Source organism: Micromesistius poutassou (assembly GCF_964030765.1).
Source record: "Micromesistius poutassou genome assembly, contig: SCAFFOLD_5277, whole genome shotgun sequence".
NCBI classification, from domain to species: domain Eukaryota; kingdom Metazoa; phylum Chordata; class Actinopteri; order Gadiformes; family Gadidae; genus Micromesistius; species Micromesistius poutassou.
The window spans coordinates 1-16,940 of record NW_028180165.1 but is presented as its reverse complement, the minus strand read 5'-3'; the positions used below and the strand labels follow the sequence as shown (position 1 = coordinate 16,940).

Genomic DNA, 16,940 nt, shown 5'->3' with positions numbered 1-16,940 from the left:
CTGGTGGTACCATTTCATGCAGCTGTCCTCCTGGTTACAGTGGAGTCCACTGTGAAATAGGTACATCAAATATTCTCTCTGTGTCCCCTTTCTCATCACAACAGGCGCTTAAAGGCATTTCTTTTTTCAGATCATGAGATACCACCAAATACGCCTACTAATTTCAGTGTTTTCTGTTATTTCCAGATATTGATGAATGCCAGTCCAACCCTTGCCGTAACGGAGGTACATGTGTTGATGGGGTTGGCTTGCATACATGTGTGTGCCTTCCCAGCTATTCTGGCCGTAACTGCGAAGAGGGTGAGTTTAGTTTGAGTACTGTATGACACAATATTTATATATTTTCCTCAGTTAGCATTGTGTTGTTAATGCATTCAAATTGTATACAATGACCACATGTATGAAATTACATTTTAATATAGACAACTTTGTGAGAGGTATGGATTTTATTCAACCCCTTCATCAATCTCAATCTCAATCTCAAAAAAACGAAATCCCCTAAATCCCTTGGGGAATAAACATAGTCAATGTTAGACATAACTCTTACATATACAAGTTATGATTTAGTCTGGTTGTGAAGCTTCTCAGACTCCCACAACAGCAGAACATTGTCTTCTAATGTAAACCCTCGCCAATGAGACACAAATGAGTCACAAACTGCGCCTCCATCTCATCATGGCAGCTGCTTTTAACAGTAGTCTCCTGGTCTTGTCCGCAGGCTGCCAGGTCTGATTAATATGTGGGTTACTGAACAGGTAGCCTGGGGCAGCATTGACTGATGGAGTCAGGCTGACAGACCTAGCACACAATACATTACACACTTCACAAATATTCAGTTGGTTATGTTTAGACACGTTAAACATTTGACTGTGGATGTGTTAGATATCCCATTGGCTATTTCATCAAGCAAGGATGTTAATGTTTAATAGAATGAAAACAACTAATACAACTGTTACAACTGCTATACAACTACATTTTAATATATGAACTGTTGTGAGTAGCGCCATAGGAACGTCTGAGTGATTCCCCGACTCGTCATTTGATTTATGTAGTCCCAAATGCAGCATAGTTTGACCTTTTAATTGCTCAGCCCAAGTCATCATCCGTATTGGCCTGACAGGCCGGTGTCCCCGCCCAAGATGTTATTGGGATCACTCAGCAGTGATTCACACCACAGCCCCATTGTATGCTGAGTCCCAGCTGTTGCCCCAAAACATCCTGCTAGTAGAGAAATACAGCGTTATGAACGTGAGGGGAGAACTGATCAGAACCACGTTGTCTGTTTGGTCCATGTGTCAGCAGCTGGGTTGAGGAGAGTCTTGATAAAAAATATGTTTTTGAAACAAATCAAGTGAAACAGACATTAAATAGAAATGTCACCTCATCTTTATGTAGCCATACCTATACCCACAAGCATGCACAGAGACCTTACAAATGATTAAGAGGCTCCATCAGACTCAATGTCCCAATCCGATTCAATCTTAACATGAGTGATCATAATTATTATTTTTTGCCTTTCCTCTGTTCCTGCCCTCGAGGCCTTGAATGGCTGCAGTTAGGAGCCATAGAAAGTCTTCCATCAAACATTCTTCCCCTTCTATATTTTGTCAGGGCACATAGTCTCACTCAGAGATAGCAGAGGCCCTAAAGGTTGAAAATACTCAGGTGTTGGAAAGATTAGATTAGGAGTAAAAACAGTTTTGCATGGATGAAGGTTGGATCAATAAACCCTAAAACCGAAGTGTTTATCTATGCATTGTATTAGCATAGCCCTGTTCAAAGGAACTGATGATCTGTTTTATTACCCAAAGTTACAAAAAAGACTTCTGCTAAATTACTAAATCGATGCTATCTCTCTCTCTCTCTCTCTCTCTCTCTCTCTCTCTCTCTCTCTCTCTCTCTCTCTCTCTCTCTCTCTCTCTCTCCATCAGACACTGAAACATGTGGCTATGGCTGGCATAAATTCCAGGGCCACTGCTACAAGTACTCTCCCCAGAGGAGGAACTGGGACACAGCGGAGCGCGAGTGCAGAATGCAGGGCGCTCACCTCGTCAGTATAGTTTCCCACGAGGAGCAGCAGTTTGTCAACCGTAAGTCTATCACTTTGACGGACAGACGAAAACAAATAGATAAGCTGTGTGTGTGTGTGTGTGTGTGTGTATGTGTCATAAACTAGATTAGATACATGCAAGAGACTGCAGTGCTAAGCCGGGCTTCTCGACATCAAGTATTTCGTAATGTATTCGAACTTAATTATAAAACGTCTTATCAAAATGAGCTGAGATTAGTACCAACGGAAGAACAAGCGAATAATACATTTGTGGCGTCACATTTTCGTCTCACATTGAGTCTCTATTTTCGTAATGCCACACACACTTTCTTTTTTTAAACAAATGTTTCCCTTTCACCAAAAAAGTCCAAATAAGGGCAAATTCTCAGAGGGAGCCGTCAACCTGGTGCTAACCCAGCTCTCTCTCGCTCTGCCCCTGTGTCGCAGGTCTGGGCCAGGACTACCAGTGGATCGGCCTGAACGATAAGATGTATGACAGCGACTTCCGCTGGACCGACGGCAACCCTCTGGTAAGTACCCGGGCTCTTTTTCTCACACTATTTTATCTCAACAAACATGGCACCGAGTCATTGTAAATATTTGGACGTGATGTTGATGACAAGATGGCGTCACCATCCGGGGTAGGAGTTGCTCCTCCGCATGGAAGTGACCGAATGTGGTCGGGATGGGAACGGCGGTGGCCTCCGCACGGCGTATTCTCCCCCTGCCCTGTGTGGCTGTGTCTGTGTGTGGGTGTGGGACACAGAACAAAGGAACATTTCGAGTGGTCCACTGCGACTCTGTAGAGCCCCGGCTGCAGTACGACAGGTCATGTTATTTCCCTTATGGTCCCCCCCCCCCCCCCGGGGGTGCGATAAAGGAGGGAATGAAGTGACCAGGCACCCCCCCCGCCCCATAGTCGGGGGCAGGAGATGGGCCGTTCTGCGGTGTGCCTAAGTGGGAGTGTGTTTGTTTGTTTTGGCTTCTGGCTGAGGAACCCCATTCCCCCTCCTCACACACACACTGGACAGGAAAGTGGTTAATTGCTACGTACATCAATGTCTTACAGAGTGATGTCCTCACTTCAAAGATGCCCCCCCACCCCCCCACCCCCCCCCAACAACAACAGAGATAAGGCAGGAGGCATCTAGATGGCCCAAGGAAGGGTAGGGAAGAGAGAGAGAGATATAGAGAGAGAGGTGGGGGGTCGCTGGTATTGCATTAGCCCCCCTCCCCCCCCCTCCGGCTTGAGTGGAGGAGGAGGGTGGGTGGGTGGTGGGGGAGGGTGTGAGGGACACTGTCTCGGGGGGAGCGCATGACAGGCGTGGACAGGTATCGCTCGTCCAAGCCCAAACACCCATCCGGAAACCCAGCAGGCAGCCAGCCAAGCCCAGCCACCCAGCCACCCACACACACACACACACACACACACACACACACACACACACACACACACACACACACACACACACACACAGATGGACAGCACCTGTGCCCGGCTGTGGAGAGACAGGGAGAGAGAGGAAGCTCTACAGAAACATCCCTGCGGAGGGCCGGGGGTAGGGGCTAGGTGGGTGGTCGGTCGCCCCACCTTGTGTTTCTAAATAGAAAACGAATCCTGTAGTAGACCACCACAATTGGAACAAAGTTGGTATCTGGAATAGAGCGAGTCAGTACTAGCTGTGGAGGATGAATGTATCAACACAGCCGTCTGTTGCACGTGCAGTGTGTATATGTGTGTGGGTATTTGTGTGTGTGTGTGTGTGTGTGTGTGTGTGTGTGTGTCATACCTCTCTGCATTGTTATACCGTATTTGCATATGCATACTACTTACACATTAATGTGTGGGAATCACGATTTAGCAAAGTATGGCCATAGGACTGATTATTGCTTTGGGTGATTGTTCATTAAGGGTCTACCGTGTGCTTGGGGTGGGGGGAGGGTAGGGATGGGTAACCGGTGTGATGAATGTGAGTGAGTGGGGCAGGAAGCCAGTAGGTTTGCTCAGCATAATAACAGGGTAGCAGCACCTCAAGGCATGGATGGAGGTGTGGGGTGGGGGTCGCAGCTTTGAAGGGACTGTTTGAACCCAGAGGGCGTTGACAGGCCACAGGTACTGTCCATGTTGAGGGAGCTAGCCTCACTGGGCCGCAGCTGTGTGGACGTTATTGCAGGATTGTGCGAATCAACATTTTTGGGATATTGTGCTTATAGAATGTGGGTGTGTCGGGATGGTAGGATGTGTGACGTCATGACACAGCGCTTGACATGACTGATGTCAATTATAACATACTATAACATATAGACTTAAAAAGTAAACAGCCTCTCTGCGTATTTCTACCTGATTGCATTTGCAGACTAGATTTACTCCTTTTTTATATTCATGTTGTTCTTTATAAGACACCCTTGTATGGGTGCTTCGTTAAAGAGAGGTATGGTGATTTATTGGAGTCATCGATAGATTCCAGTGTGCAAATGCTGTGGCTCCATCTTGTGGCCTTTCACAGTAACTACAGACAGATTGGAAACCCTATTTCCATGAGCAGCAGTGCAATATCTCGTTTTCCAGGACCACTTCCAGGGAGAGCGATAAGGTCTAACTTTATAGCCTTTGACTTGTTAACCTCTGTCCTGACAGTGGCGCTAGTTCGATATCACAAGCTTATCCACTCTTCCAGTTTTACATGGAAGATAAGGAAGGTCCTTTTATGTTTCAAAATAACCCCCAGCTACACACTCAACACATTGATCAGATTAACCCTATTATTATAACGCTATTATTATAACGCTATTATTAACAACATTAATGAAATCAAATATATTGATTGAAACAAAGATTTAAAATATAGTCATAGTGATGCCCCTAGACCACTTTCGACTGAGGGGGAATATGAATATATTATATTATGAATATAACATATTATGTGATCAAATAAGATTGAATAACTACGTGGTTTTAAATAGCTTTTTGCAATGACCGGCCAACTAGCCAGAAACAAATCTGTTGAAACATGTTTATGAATTCAACAAATCATCCTGCAAGGAAGACTCACACGTTGCACTCTTCTCCTTTCAGCAATATGAGAACTGGAGGCCCAATCAACCTGACAGCTTCTTCTCCACCGGGGAGGACTGTGTGGTGATGATCTGGCATGAGGACGGCCAGTGGAACGACGTCCCTTGTAACTACCACCTCACCTACACCTGCAAGAAGGGCACAGGTACAAAGGGAAACGCCAATCGTGAATTATATTATCTAAAATGTTATAAAATGTTTTTCTTTCAGGCTCTTGCTCTGTGCACTGTGATATTTAATATTCATTCTCTTCTTTCGCTCTCTTATGTTACGTTCGGTTACCCAGTGGCCTGTAGTCAGCCCCCTCTAGTGGAGAATGCGCATACCTTCGGCAAGATGCGGCCACGCTATGAGATCAACACCCTTGTGAGGTACCAGTGCCGGACCGGCTTCGTTCAGAGACACGTGCCAATCATCCGTTGCCGTGGGGACGGACGCTGGGATACGCCCCAAATATCCTGCATGAACCGTGAGTACACCCCAAACATTAATTCTCAATATAAATGTAGTGAGTGGCTTGAGGCTATCTAAGGTGAACAGAATTTATAAAAAAAAAAAAAGAATCAGCATTATATGGCGGTTGAGAAATTATTTTGCTCATGTTTCTCTTTTCCTCATATGTTTCTTACTCTAGCCTCAAATTATCAGAGGGCCTTCACCAGAAGACATCAACACACTAGCCTGTACAGCATCCACAACTTCAAAAGGCCCGAGGAGGCCCTCAGCTACCAACACCTGCCGAGACACAGAGGGAGGAGAGACAGGACTGGTCAGAGGTTGCGGTTGAGGAGACAGTGACACACATGGCTGTTGACTTGTGTGTAAATAAGAAATAATTCCTAAAGGAAAAGGACAAGAGAAATCTCCTCTGAGATGATCAGTGGATGTCGTCCTCTTCTTGCATTGTGGATGGCGAGTGGAGCCTTTAGGTGCCTTAAGAAGACTTGTTGGTGGAAGTCATTCGTTTATAAAAGGGACACAATGCCAAGATGGATCCTTTCAGCTGGCTACTGGAAAAGAACATTCATTTTTAATTCTTCAATGCTTCCACTTTAAGTACTTTAAGCTGATGCATTCATGACCAAATAATAATAATGTACTTACTTTGTATTTTATTTTTTTAGTGTCTTTCTGAAATCACCAAAGTATTCCTTACACAGAAAACAGAATTCCGCTTTTTTTTTTTCTCGATATTGTAGCGCTTATGTAATGTGAAGATTTTATTGTGGGGAGTAATACAAGCAGAGACCTGAATCCGCTTAATGAGTGTGTGTACGCATGGTCATCAAAGTACACTTATCCCACTGTGTTCTTTGTTTAAACCAAGTGTGTGGTCTACAAGAGCAGATCAGCAGAGCAATCAAGCTGAAAACCAACACACAGGAAAATCCTTGGTACAAATGCAGTTTGTTCATCAAACTGTCTAAGTTATTGCAGCAGTCTTTCACTGTTTAACAATTTGTACTAATTACATCTTATCCAAGCTTGTGGTTAAACACCATGCATTTTTATATGGAAAATATCTGTGTTTTTCTACAACTTTCAATATCTGTAAAACAACATAATTATGAACCAAAGACTCTACTTTTAGTGGCATAGCTATGCATAATCCCTGTTACCTTTTCCTTGCCTTGTGCCAATGTCTTTCAACAGTTGTGAGAATGTATTTTGTGAATCAATAAGACTTGAACCCGATGCCTGTTAAACCAGAGATGCATATAATTTATTTCCACGCTGCTCAAGACTGTTTGCCTTTACAGATAATGTAATATTCAGTAACCTGGGCCAGCAATACTCCTTGTGCATACAAAAAATGTTGACCAGCAAGCAAAAGAGCTTGTGTTTATGGAAGATGACATGCCTGTGAAGATGATACTTTACTTATAAATACATTAAAACAATATATAATTTCATAAAAAAACAATGGATGAAAGGGAAGGCACCATCCATTGTACTTGTATTCTCACGCAATCATCACGCAATGGTGATGTTGTTTTGTTACAAAAAGATTTAAGATTTTTGTCTGTCTTTGAGTATGTGTGTGTGTGTGTGTGTGCGTGTGTATGTGTGTGCGTGCGTGTGTTTGTTTCAGCATTCAAGTGCACATAATAGCATTATATATTTATACCATAAAAAAATATTTTAAAATGTGAATGTCTGGGATGTTTCTGAATAGTTTTTCGTTTTATTGTAAGCTTTTGTTTCTGTTTTCCACTATTAAAGAAATAAAAAAGGAAATTAATATACCTTTCATTGCGATGTGCTATAATGCCATTTATTGCTGATAAGGGTAAAGTTTTACTTTTTTTTAACAGCTTTGTGGATTCAATCATTTATGTGCACTACAAAGAGAGACCATACAAGTTGTATTTGGTGCATTTCCCTTACTAGCAGCTAGTGCTATCAGACCAATGGTGCATGCGATTCCGCTGCATAGAGACATTTATTTCTGTTATCTACCACCGTAAAAATATATAGGCTATAATGGAAGAATGTCTCTGAAGCAGATTGAATATTGCACGTCAACTATTGACGCCGCAATCGCTTCCTCAAGTGTTTATTTAGCTTTTTGTTCTGCTGCAGTATATGAATTCCACTGCCATGTTTTCAAACAACAGGATTCTCTATCTGACAACCCACTACATACTTTTCAAGGTGTTGGAAAGACGACGGTAAACAAACAATTTGCACTGAACCACCACTTAACATTATTGGCATTTAGCAGATACTTTCATGCAAAGCAACTTACAATGGTTCATGCACACACCGACGGCGAAGTCAACCATGCAAGGCGACAGCCCCGTCGGGAGCAGTAATTAAGTGTCTTGCTCAGGGACACTCAGCTAGTAGGAGCCGGAGATCAAACTAGCAACCTTCTGGTTGCAGGTCAACCCTCTCTACCAGTGGCGGCTGCTCAGCTTTCAAAGCGGGGAAGCTCATTTTCGGCCTACATCATATAAATTGTCAATTTATGTATATGTAAATTATCCTCTCTGTTCCTTTTCAAGGAAATCATACCAACTAGCTGTCTTTTCCAGTGACTTGACCAGTGTCCTCTCAATGGCCAGCAGAGCTAGGCTGCTTAAACGGCCTTGGCCCATTGTGTTACGGGTGTAGGACTTGAGCCGCTTTAAACAGGAGAAGCTCCCATACACCTGCAGATGTAGCTCCAATTGTTGCCACTAATGAAAACAGTTTGTAAAGCTGAGGCATTGCACTGTCCAACTCCATGTCTTTAAAGAACACCAAGAAATCACACAGCTTTCCCCTGTCACCCTGCAAGTCCTAATCTGAATACAGGACTTGAAGTTCAGACCTCAGGCTCCCTGAATCAAAGTGATGGCCAACTACCAAAACGATATTAAACTTGAACAAGGAAATGTGGGGATTATGTCAAACTGAAGCAAGGAATTGTGTGTATTAGTGTATTAAATGTACGATGAAAATTGTCTAGCAATTTCGCCAAGCAAATATCAAGAAATAGGTTGCAGTTTATCTTTCGACTAGCTTGCAAAATCCGCGATGGGACTGAGGACTAAAGAGAGCTCCAGCGACTTTTTATAGTTCAAAATCGCTGTCAATCAAACGGCAACTCAGTCTTTCGCAGACCCTCCAATCATCACGCAGAAGCCCAGCGTCCAGGCTAGCCCACTCCTCCATTCACCCCCAGAGACGCTAAGCGTCCGTGGGAGGGACATAATCGCAGCATTATCCAATGACCGTCGACTTTCGACGCACTAAAAAAAGCTGTTCTATGCAGCCCAATTGAAGTGGATGGACGCTGAGCCTCAACAAGCGAATGCACTGTGGCGCTACAGGAATGAATGAGAAGGACATCGAGTCAGTCGACCTGCGATAAGTATGGCGAGTGAACAGTGCCAGGATTACCAGGAGAAGGATAACATCGTGTGAAATGCACGTGTGGAGATACGTACGCCACCGCCGTGGGGAGAGGATACGCACGCCGTCGCCATAATATATATATATGACAGTCAATTACCTTAACCACAACATTGTCTGGACCATGACCAAAAATAAATAAATAAATAAATATATATATACATATATATATATATATATTTACTTATTTATTTTTGGTCATGGTCCAGACAATGTTGTGGTTAAGGTAATTGACTGTCACGCGAGAGACGGGTTCGATTCCCAGTCTATATATTTTTTTCTTTTTTATTATTATTAATTTTTTCTGGTATTAATATGTCCAAATACTTGTTGATGAATAAGTTGATGACATTTTATAAAAACCGTTAGTTTTTGTGTGTCAAAAAGACCAAAACTCTTAAGTTTTAGTTCAGGCGTTCTCACGGCGACGTAGGTTAGCAGGCGTCTTAGTGGCGACGAACTTCTTCAGATGTCCGTGAGTAGACGTACATTTTGTCTGAATTTCCGTATGTACGTCGCCGTGACACCGCCGCCGGTGGACGGAACTTCCATGCAGTCGCCGTGGCGTCGCTGCTGGTCTCTCGTCTGCAGTCCCAATCAATCCCATACAAAATTTCACACGTTGTGACGGCGGCGTAGGGTTAGACTGCTCCTTCGCCTCTTCCTGGTTATCCTTAGGTTTGGCACTGTTCACTCGCCATAGATAAGCAGCTGATTCTGAACGAACTCGTCTTCTAGATGGACGTGTTCTAGCGCATTTTCAGTCAATGAAATGTTAACACAACAGTATATATTTGACCATTTATTTTTTGACATTTTAGGCCCTTGCAGAGAATTCAGCAGAAAATAATTCAGAACATTCAAGTTCAAGCCTATTTATGCTGCTGTTGCAACTGCAAAGCATTGTTGATTGAAGATTAACATTTGTTTTGCTTCAGGTTTTTTGGTTGTGTGGCTTTGACCAGCCGTTGTCATTTATCTTGTGATTTAAGGCAGGAGTTGGATGCGAAAACAGCACTTCTCATCATTTTCGACGCGTGGAAATACTAATGTTCCATCATGCAACTGAGAGGAAAAGGACTTTAGTTGATTAGCAGTGCACATGCGATATGTATCTAGCCTACTGAATTAGACATATATTGTGTATATTATGTGGCTTTCTGTCACTGTGCTCTTTCTTGAGTTTATTTTATCTGCGTTCATTCACCTTGGGCAATAATCTGGATACCCGCAATGAAAGTTGAAATATGTGACGAGTCACATAATTGCTAGCCTATATGGAAAATGGGAGTTGATTTGACTTAATTGAACTATCTGTTTTGGTTGAGGTAGCATGGGCTGGGCTATATAATACGGTTCTGTAATATCCTTGGGTATTTCCATCCACGGGATAACCTCATGCCGTCTCTTTGCGCCGTGCGCAGTTCTGCAGGATATCGAGTTGCTAAGTGGCTGGCATCCCATGTTGCATTGCGGTATCCTGGTGGTTTGCTGTAGAGCCCAACCTATGATCAAGCTACCATCGGAGAAGCATACACATGTCATTTTTTGCATAGTAAAAACAGCCAAGTACTAAGTAATAAAAAACATCAAGTTATCACATAATTTTGCAATTTTGTTTGCCATACTTTGTTGCCATATCACCGTATCTTTAAGAAATCATCCAGGACACGTCGGTCCAAGAGCGCTCTTCACAGCAGACATGCCAGACCCTTGTGATAGTGAACCTGGTTTGGTCATATAGTGATTAGTTGAGTGATTAAATGAAATGTTAATACTTTGTGAGAACATCACATGAACCTATTTGTCAAACGTCCGTGCTGCTGTAGCATTGGTATTCTGAAGCGAGACAACTAAACGGATTGGTACAGACCATCGATTTACTTCTGACCTCAGCAAATTGATCAATGAACCAATTAGATTGATAGATATCATGTAGACATTAATATTATATTGATAGATAAGGACTATTAGTCAGGATGAATTGCTGTAGTTTGTAGTGCTGTGGTTCTGTAGTAAATTCTTATGGGGCTCATCCTTTTGACTACATTAACGAAATTGTCTTGTAATACAGTGCCTATCTGTACGCAGATGACACTATTTTGTACTGTTGGGTTGACTATGCAGTTCAAACTAGTTTAATATCTATTTCCAAGGGTACATATCTCAAACTTGTAATTATCTAATAAAAATAAATATATGCTGTTCTCACAAGCCAAGAAAATTGATTTATAGTAATGTTCAGATCCCTGTTTTATCTGGTAGAGTTATTGAGAGTCCCTCACTTTAAATAGTGGTGCACTTTAGTTGGTCGTCATTTCCTTTTAAAGGTCGTTAAAAAAGTTAATTGCAAAAGAAAAAGCTGTGGATGATACTTTTTGCATTGACACAGGAAATCTTTTCCCATGTTGAGTAGGAACAAAGTTGTTCAACTGCTTTTCTTTCATTAGTGGACTATGATGTCATACAGGCATAGTCACTACTGCCCTCTAGTTTTAAAATGCTGTATACCATTCTGCTCTCAGATGTATTAAGTGCACATCATTGTGCTCTGTTGTAGTCTCGCCGTCAATGAGACATGAACAGTATTTAAATATATATATATATATATATATATATATATATATATATACAAAGCCATTTTAAACAAACTACCTCTTAACATTTAAAATAACTTCACTATTAGACCGGTGTGTACAGTGTGTTCCTCAGGTCAACCCTCATAAACCCAATTACTAACCATAACCCAAATTCCCTGTATATTTTCAATTGTGTTAGTTGAGTACCCTTACCATTTGGAAGAACCATGTTTGATTTGTTTTTTTCCAAAAGGTTAGGCTACACGTATTAGTTCATAGACAAGAACAAGAAGAACACAAATATCTTATTTGAAAACTTTATTTTTTTAATTTCAAGAGCCGTTGCAAATCGAAAGGTCATTTACATTGTGAATACAACATAGCAAAACCGTTTCCTTAAGTTGAACATGAACCAGCAGGAAATATCTCATCGCCAGGCTAGAAGTTAATGTTGTTATCATTTAGCCTATCATTTAGCCTATCATTATCATTAATTATTTAATCTTTGGGTCTTAGCTTTGGAAAGTAAGACAAGAGAACATCCTTAAATTGGTGCTATGTCACTAACAATTGCGTTAGAGAAATTGTAGTCTAAATATGAGCACTTAGCATGTGTTAGCAGCACATTTGCCCAAGTATTAGGACATTTTGTTGTATATTTTTGGTCTACACCCAACTGAACAAGCTAACAGCTGAAACACATTCAAACCAATTTGTGATGAACACAAAACAAGCCTACCACATGCAGTACACAAATGAACAACACAATTCTGTATATTTGAACCACCGAAACAGGCTTTCCATAGCTTTTACACATCAACAGTTATTACCGGAGACTGCAGTCAAAAATGAGCAGTCCACTCATTTACATTCATCTTCTCATCACATCACTTCTCAAAGGTAAAAAAAAAGGGCTTTTGCAATTTCAAAAGTAGAGGAAACAACATTAGTGGGAGAGAGTGAGTACAGTTAAAGTAATGCTTACTGCTAAAGAGCAGGGAACAGTAAGACAAGTTATATATAACTCTGAAACTGTGAAGTCATGTTGAACATTGTTACATAATTTAGCAATGAACAACACATTTAGATATTTGAGCAAATAAGATACAATGTAGATGTTTACAATAAACATCTACATCATCATCATCATTGTATCTTATCTGCTCTAAATATCTTTGTTCATAGTCAATCTTTCTACAAGGGGCAAATCTTTCTGAAGAGTTTCTGAACCGTATGTTGTCAAACTTCTGTATTGCTGAAAGGTCTGAGGAATGAATACACCTGCAAAACTACAAAATGTAAATTTGATAACTGCTGGATAAAAATGACGGCATTGATTAGTTTTGAAAGATTCGGATAATAAAAAAAATCACAGTTTCAGAAAAAGGAAATGAGATCATGCTAGTTCATGCTTGTTAAAATCCCACAATTAACATTCAGCTTTACCGCTGATATTTTTGTATTCGTTTGTGGTAGTTCCTCTTTGGTGGTTAACACTTCCTTCGCTTCTACGGCCCCCCCCGGCGGCTTCAGTGCTGTGGCTTGAAGCAGTACACGCCGTAGAGCTTCTGCTTCTTGTCGGGGAAGCCCAAGAAGCGCACGGCGGCCTCCGTTGCGCTGCAGTTCTTGCGGGGTCTGGAGATGGGGTAGCGGACGCTGCTGTCGGCCAGCCAGCCGGCGTCGCAGCGGTCGTAGCCGTGGAGTTTCCACGCGGCAAACATGTGGCCCACCTTGGCGATCTCCGCGTCGTCGTCCAAGCACGCCTGCACGGCCTCGTCGTAGGTCAGCCTCTCGGGCTGCTCCAGCCAATAGAAGGTACCTTGGGGGGTTTGGGGTGAACACGAGGGTAAACGGTTACAGCTACACAGTAAATCGTTTGGAAATAAATTGAAAAAAGAACTGCCACACCCAAAGTTAGGGCTGTACCCTAGGGCTTAAGATAGAGGAATTTCATTACTTATGAATTATGGGTATATGTATGAATCTTGACACGCTGTGCTTGTTAACTTACTCACATTTTTGTTTTGTATGCTGATATTCTGATGATTGTGAGATTGTATGCAGCACAAGGATTTTAATCAACACAACCATAGGTCAAGACTCGTTGATTAATCTGTCAATCTCATCAACCTGAGGTAAAGTTAGAAAGATATTGGATATTCATGCTCCGTAATAAAGCCAATATCAGCGAAATCTTCAGTGGGATCTGCTTTGTGTCTAGAGGTTTGAACTGAAAAGTGAAAAGCCGAAACAATGGTGTTAAAGCAGGGTAGAAAGGTAGGAGTCAGGCTCCAGCACTTAACACTATTCCTTCCTTGATTTGGACAATTTGGAGTGTGTCCTTCACGCTAGCTTTTCAACTTTTTGTTATGGACCATGACATTAGTCTAAATTCCAATATCTTCTGTTGTTCTTGACTAATGTTACGGTTTGTTTAGTTTAGTTCATGCAACATCAAATGCGTCCATGTGCCAATGTGAGTGAACAAATGGACATTTGGCATCTCTTCATTAGCAAATAATCGATTCAACTGATGAATCGAGTCAACTCAGAAAATTCAGAACTGGGTTACAGCTCTACAAAAAAAAAATGACCACGTTACCAAATCAATGACTTGAAAATAAAATCAACGCAACAACTGTAAAACCTTTTACCTTCAAGAACGGGTTTGAAGCAGAACACGTCGTAGCGGCTTATGGACTTGTCGCGCTGGCCGTACGACCGGAGGCCGGCGTCGCTGCCGGCCCCGCCACACGGCTCGCGGGGCTTGGTGACCGGGTACTGGACGGTGCCGTCACTCAGCCACCCGGCGTTGCACCAGTCAAAGCCGGCCCTCCATGCCTCGAAGAGCTGGTCAAAGGTGGCCACCGTGGCGTCCTGCCCCAAGCAGGCCTGCTCCGCGTCGTGGAAGTTCAGGTTGTAGCGGCCCAGGCGGGGGGAGTATGGGAATACTACACCTATTGTGGACAGAGAGACATAACACATGTTGGACTACATCTAAATAACACAATTCTGTCGTGTGATACATCCACATTTGGCCATCAGCAATGGACTGTGGTCATTTAAATTCATATGTTTTCTGTTCGACTCACAATTTTCATCTACTGCCAAATGATGAAATGCAGGCTGTGTGGTTTCTGGGACTAATACTGCAGTGTCTCAAGGGATACTGGTGTTGCTGCCATACGATCTCATGGGTTTTAACTTTGCCATCTTGACTGTGAAAGGAGTCATTGTCTCCAGAGAGGCCAGGCTACTCTAACTGCCTAATTAAATGTGTCCTTGCAGGACATAGATCATATCGCTCAAGTTTGTTTGCTAACAACTGCTGTGTATTCATTGAACCAGGTACTCACAGCTATTCTATTGCATGGGTTTAATAGAATGAAATTGTGTTGGAACTATATTTCCATAATGAAGAGTTTATAGAAAGTTATTTACTCCATTCACATACGTAGACTAAATATTGACCATTTGCCCTCATATTGTCAGCTCAAGATTTAATGGAGGATCTGTGTAAGGATATTTTCCCTATGATAAAATAGACATCAAGGCAAAATCATAATACAATTATCAAAATATATTATTGAATGTTGAACTAGACTATTGTGTAACATGTGAGCGAGGAAACAAGACGCTATGAAATTTAGTCTTTCTCTGAGCTGTGAAGGTAAAAAAAAAACATGTACCGTTCGTGGGCTCAGCTATCACCTCCAAGTTAACATCGTGGATGACTTCTTCCATCCCCCTGAACACCTCGCATCGGAATCGGCCGCTGTCGCTCGCGGTGACGTCCATGATGGTTAAGGAGGCGTCTTCCTCGTCGGCGCCGCGCAGGAAGGCGCGGCCATTGAAGTCCCCAAAGCTCTTTGTGTGGATGCCCAGCGACACCAGGACCTCCTCTTCGTCCAGAGTCTCGTCCTCGGGGACCCGGCTCCACTTGACCCGGATACCGATGTTGGTGAACGGCGTCTCCGCAAACTCCGAGTCGCCGTTGAGCCGGCATGGCAGAGTGACGTTGGCCCCGGCGCTGGCAAACACTGGCGAAAAACAAAAGAAAGTTATCCTCTGAAATTGGTTACATTAAGAAGGATGAATTCATTATTTTCATGTCATGGGATCCCAGCAGTAGGGGAATTTGGTGACTTGGAGAACAAATGGAGGATACTTGGTGGGCTCAACCTTCTTATTCAATTCGAGTTTCTATAACGTTTTACGTACAGCAAAGGCATGCATACATTCAAACACAAAACAGTTTCTCTGCTGCAGAACAACATTTGAAAGCAGCCTAGATTCTGCCTTGGTAATTAGAAGCTGCAGTTGGACGCCATATGTCTTCAGAGCCTGAAGCCAAACCCTTGCATCTGTCTCCAGCCAAACTTCCTGCTATAATCTTTGCATGTATCAGCTGTTTGATGTTTTGTAATATTTAACAATAAGACAATATTGCACACCCATAACATGTGACAAGTGCTTATCTAATCTGTTTTACAACCAGAACAGGAATACTGATGAAAGTATTCCAACTGATTATTTAACTTCTTATTATTTCACAAAACAATCTTACAGGTGCTATACTTATTTACCAAGGTTTTTTTTTTTTTACCAAGGTTACATTTTATAGTTGTGCAGATATACCCTTTTTTCTTTGGGTATGTGATAAAAAAAAAGAAAAAAAAAAGAGGTTAGCCTCACAGAAAAAAAGGGATCCCACAGTGTTTGTGCAGACCTCCTGGCCTCCTGGTTTATTTAGCTTAGAGGGTCCTACCGACAGTGGGGGTGGGGGCCCGGTCTGCAGGAATGAAGGATATACATGACAACTGACCCTATTGCCCCCCTCCTCAAACACACCACTTATCATGCTCGTTAAAACCCTTTAGTGAGCAGCACAGGACACTAAAGTGTAAAGTTAGAGTAAGCATCTGGGATTTTTGTAACTGAGGGCTTAGATTATTCATTTTTATATGTTTGCTTTGTGCTACAGACACCGATGTTCTGATTTTCTTTTGGATGAACACTCGTGCAGTTGATCCTTCCCAAAACGTGAACATGTTTCTTTCTTTTTTTTCCATCTCCTTGAAGCTCCTCACACTGACTTCCTCCAGGAAGCTTCGCCAGACCCACAACTGGAAAGAACCTTTTTTTTTTTTAACAAGCACAAACCTTTCCCACATGGACACAACCCCCACCTTGTCAACTCACCCAGGCTTTGCCAGCCTTGTTCTTCCCATTACCCACCCAGGCGGCCCCTAATCATCCCCCATGCCCCCTCTACCCTCCCACTTCCGCTCCAAGTGCGCGACAGACATGGGTCTGGATTTTGTACTGCTTTTCT

At 42.5% G+C, this 16,940-nt stretch overlaps 1 protein-coding gene and 1 pseudogene across 2 annotated transcripts; one reads left to right on the top strand and one right to left on the bottom strand.

The window, feature by feature from the left end:
• Window positions 1-17: 17 nt before the first annotated feature.
• LOC311371065 (versican core protein-like) lies at window positions 18-5,964 on the top strand (the record flags this gene model as incomplete). Its single annotated transcript, XM_084489297.1, has 7 exons — window positions 18-60; window positions 187-300; window positions 1,932-2,090; window positions 2,498-2,580; window positions 5,127-5,271; window positions 5,413-5,595; window positions 5,761-5,964. Coding segments are annotated over 7 exons (891 nt in total), but the record flags the coding sequence as incomplete, so codon positions are not given.
• Window positions 5,965-11,908: 5,944 nt separating this feature from the next.
• LOC311371066 (hyaluronan and proteoglycan link protein 1 pseudogene) lies at window positions 11,909-15,645 on the bottom strand (annotated as a pseudogene). Its single transcript has 3 exons — window positions 15,295-15,645; window positions 14,260-14,562; window positions 11,909-13,424 (listed from the first exon to the last, which is right to left on the bottom strand). The product of its transcript is annotated as a hyaluronan and proteoglycan link protein 1 pseudogene (transcript).
• Window positions 15,646-16,940: the final 1,295 nt, after the last annotated feature.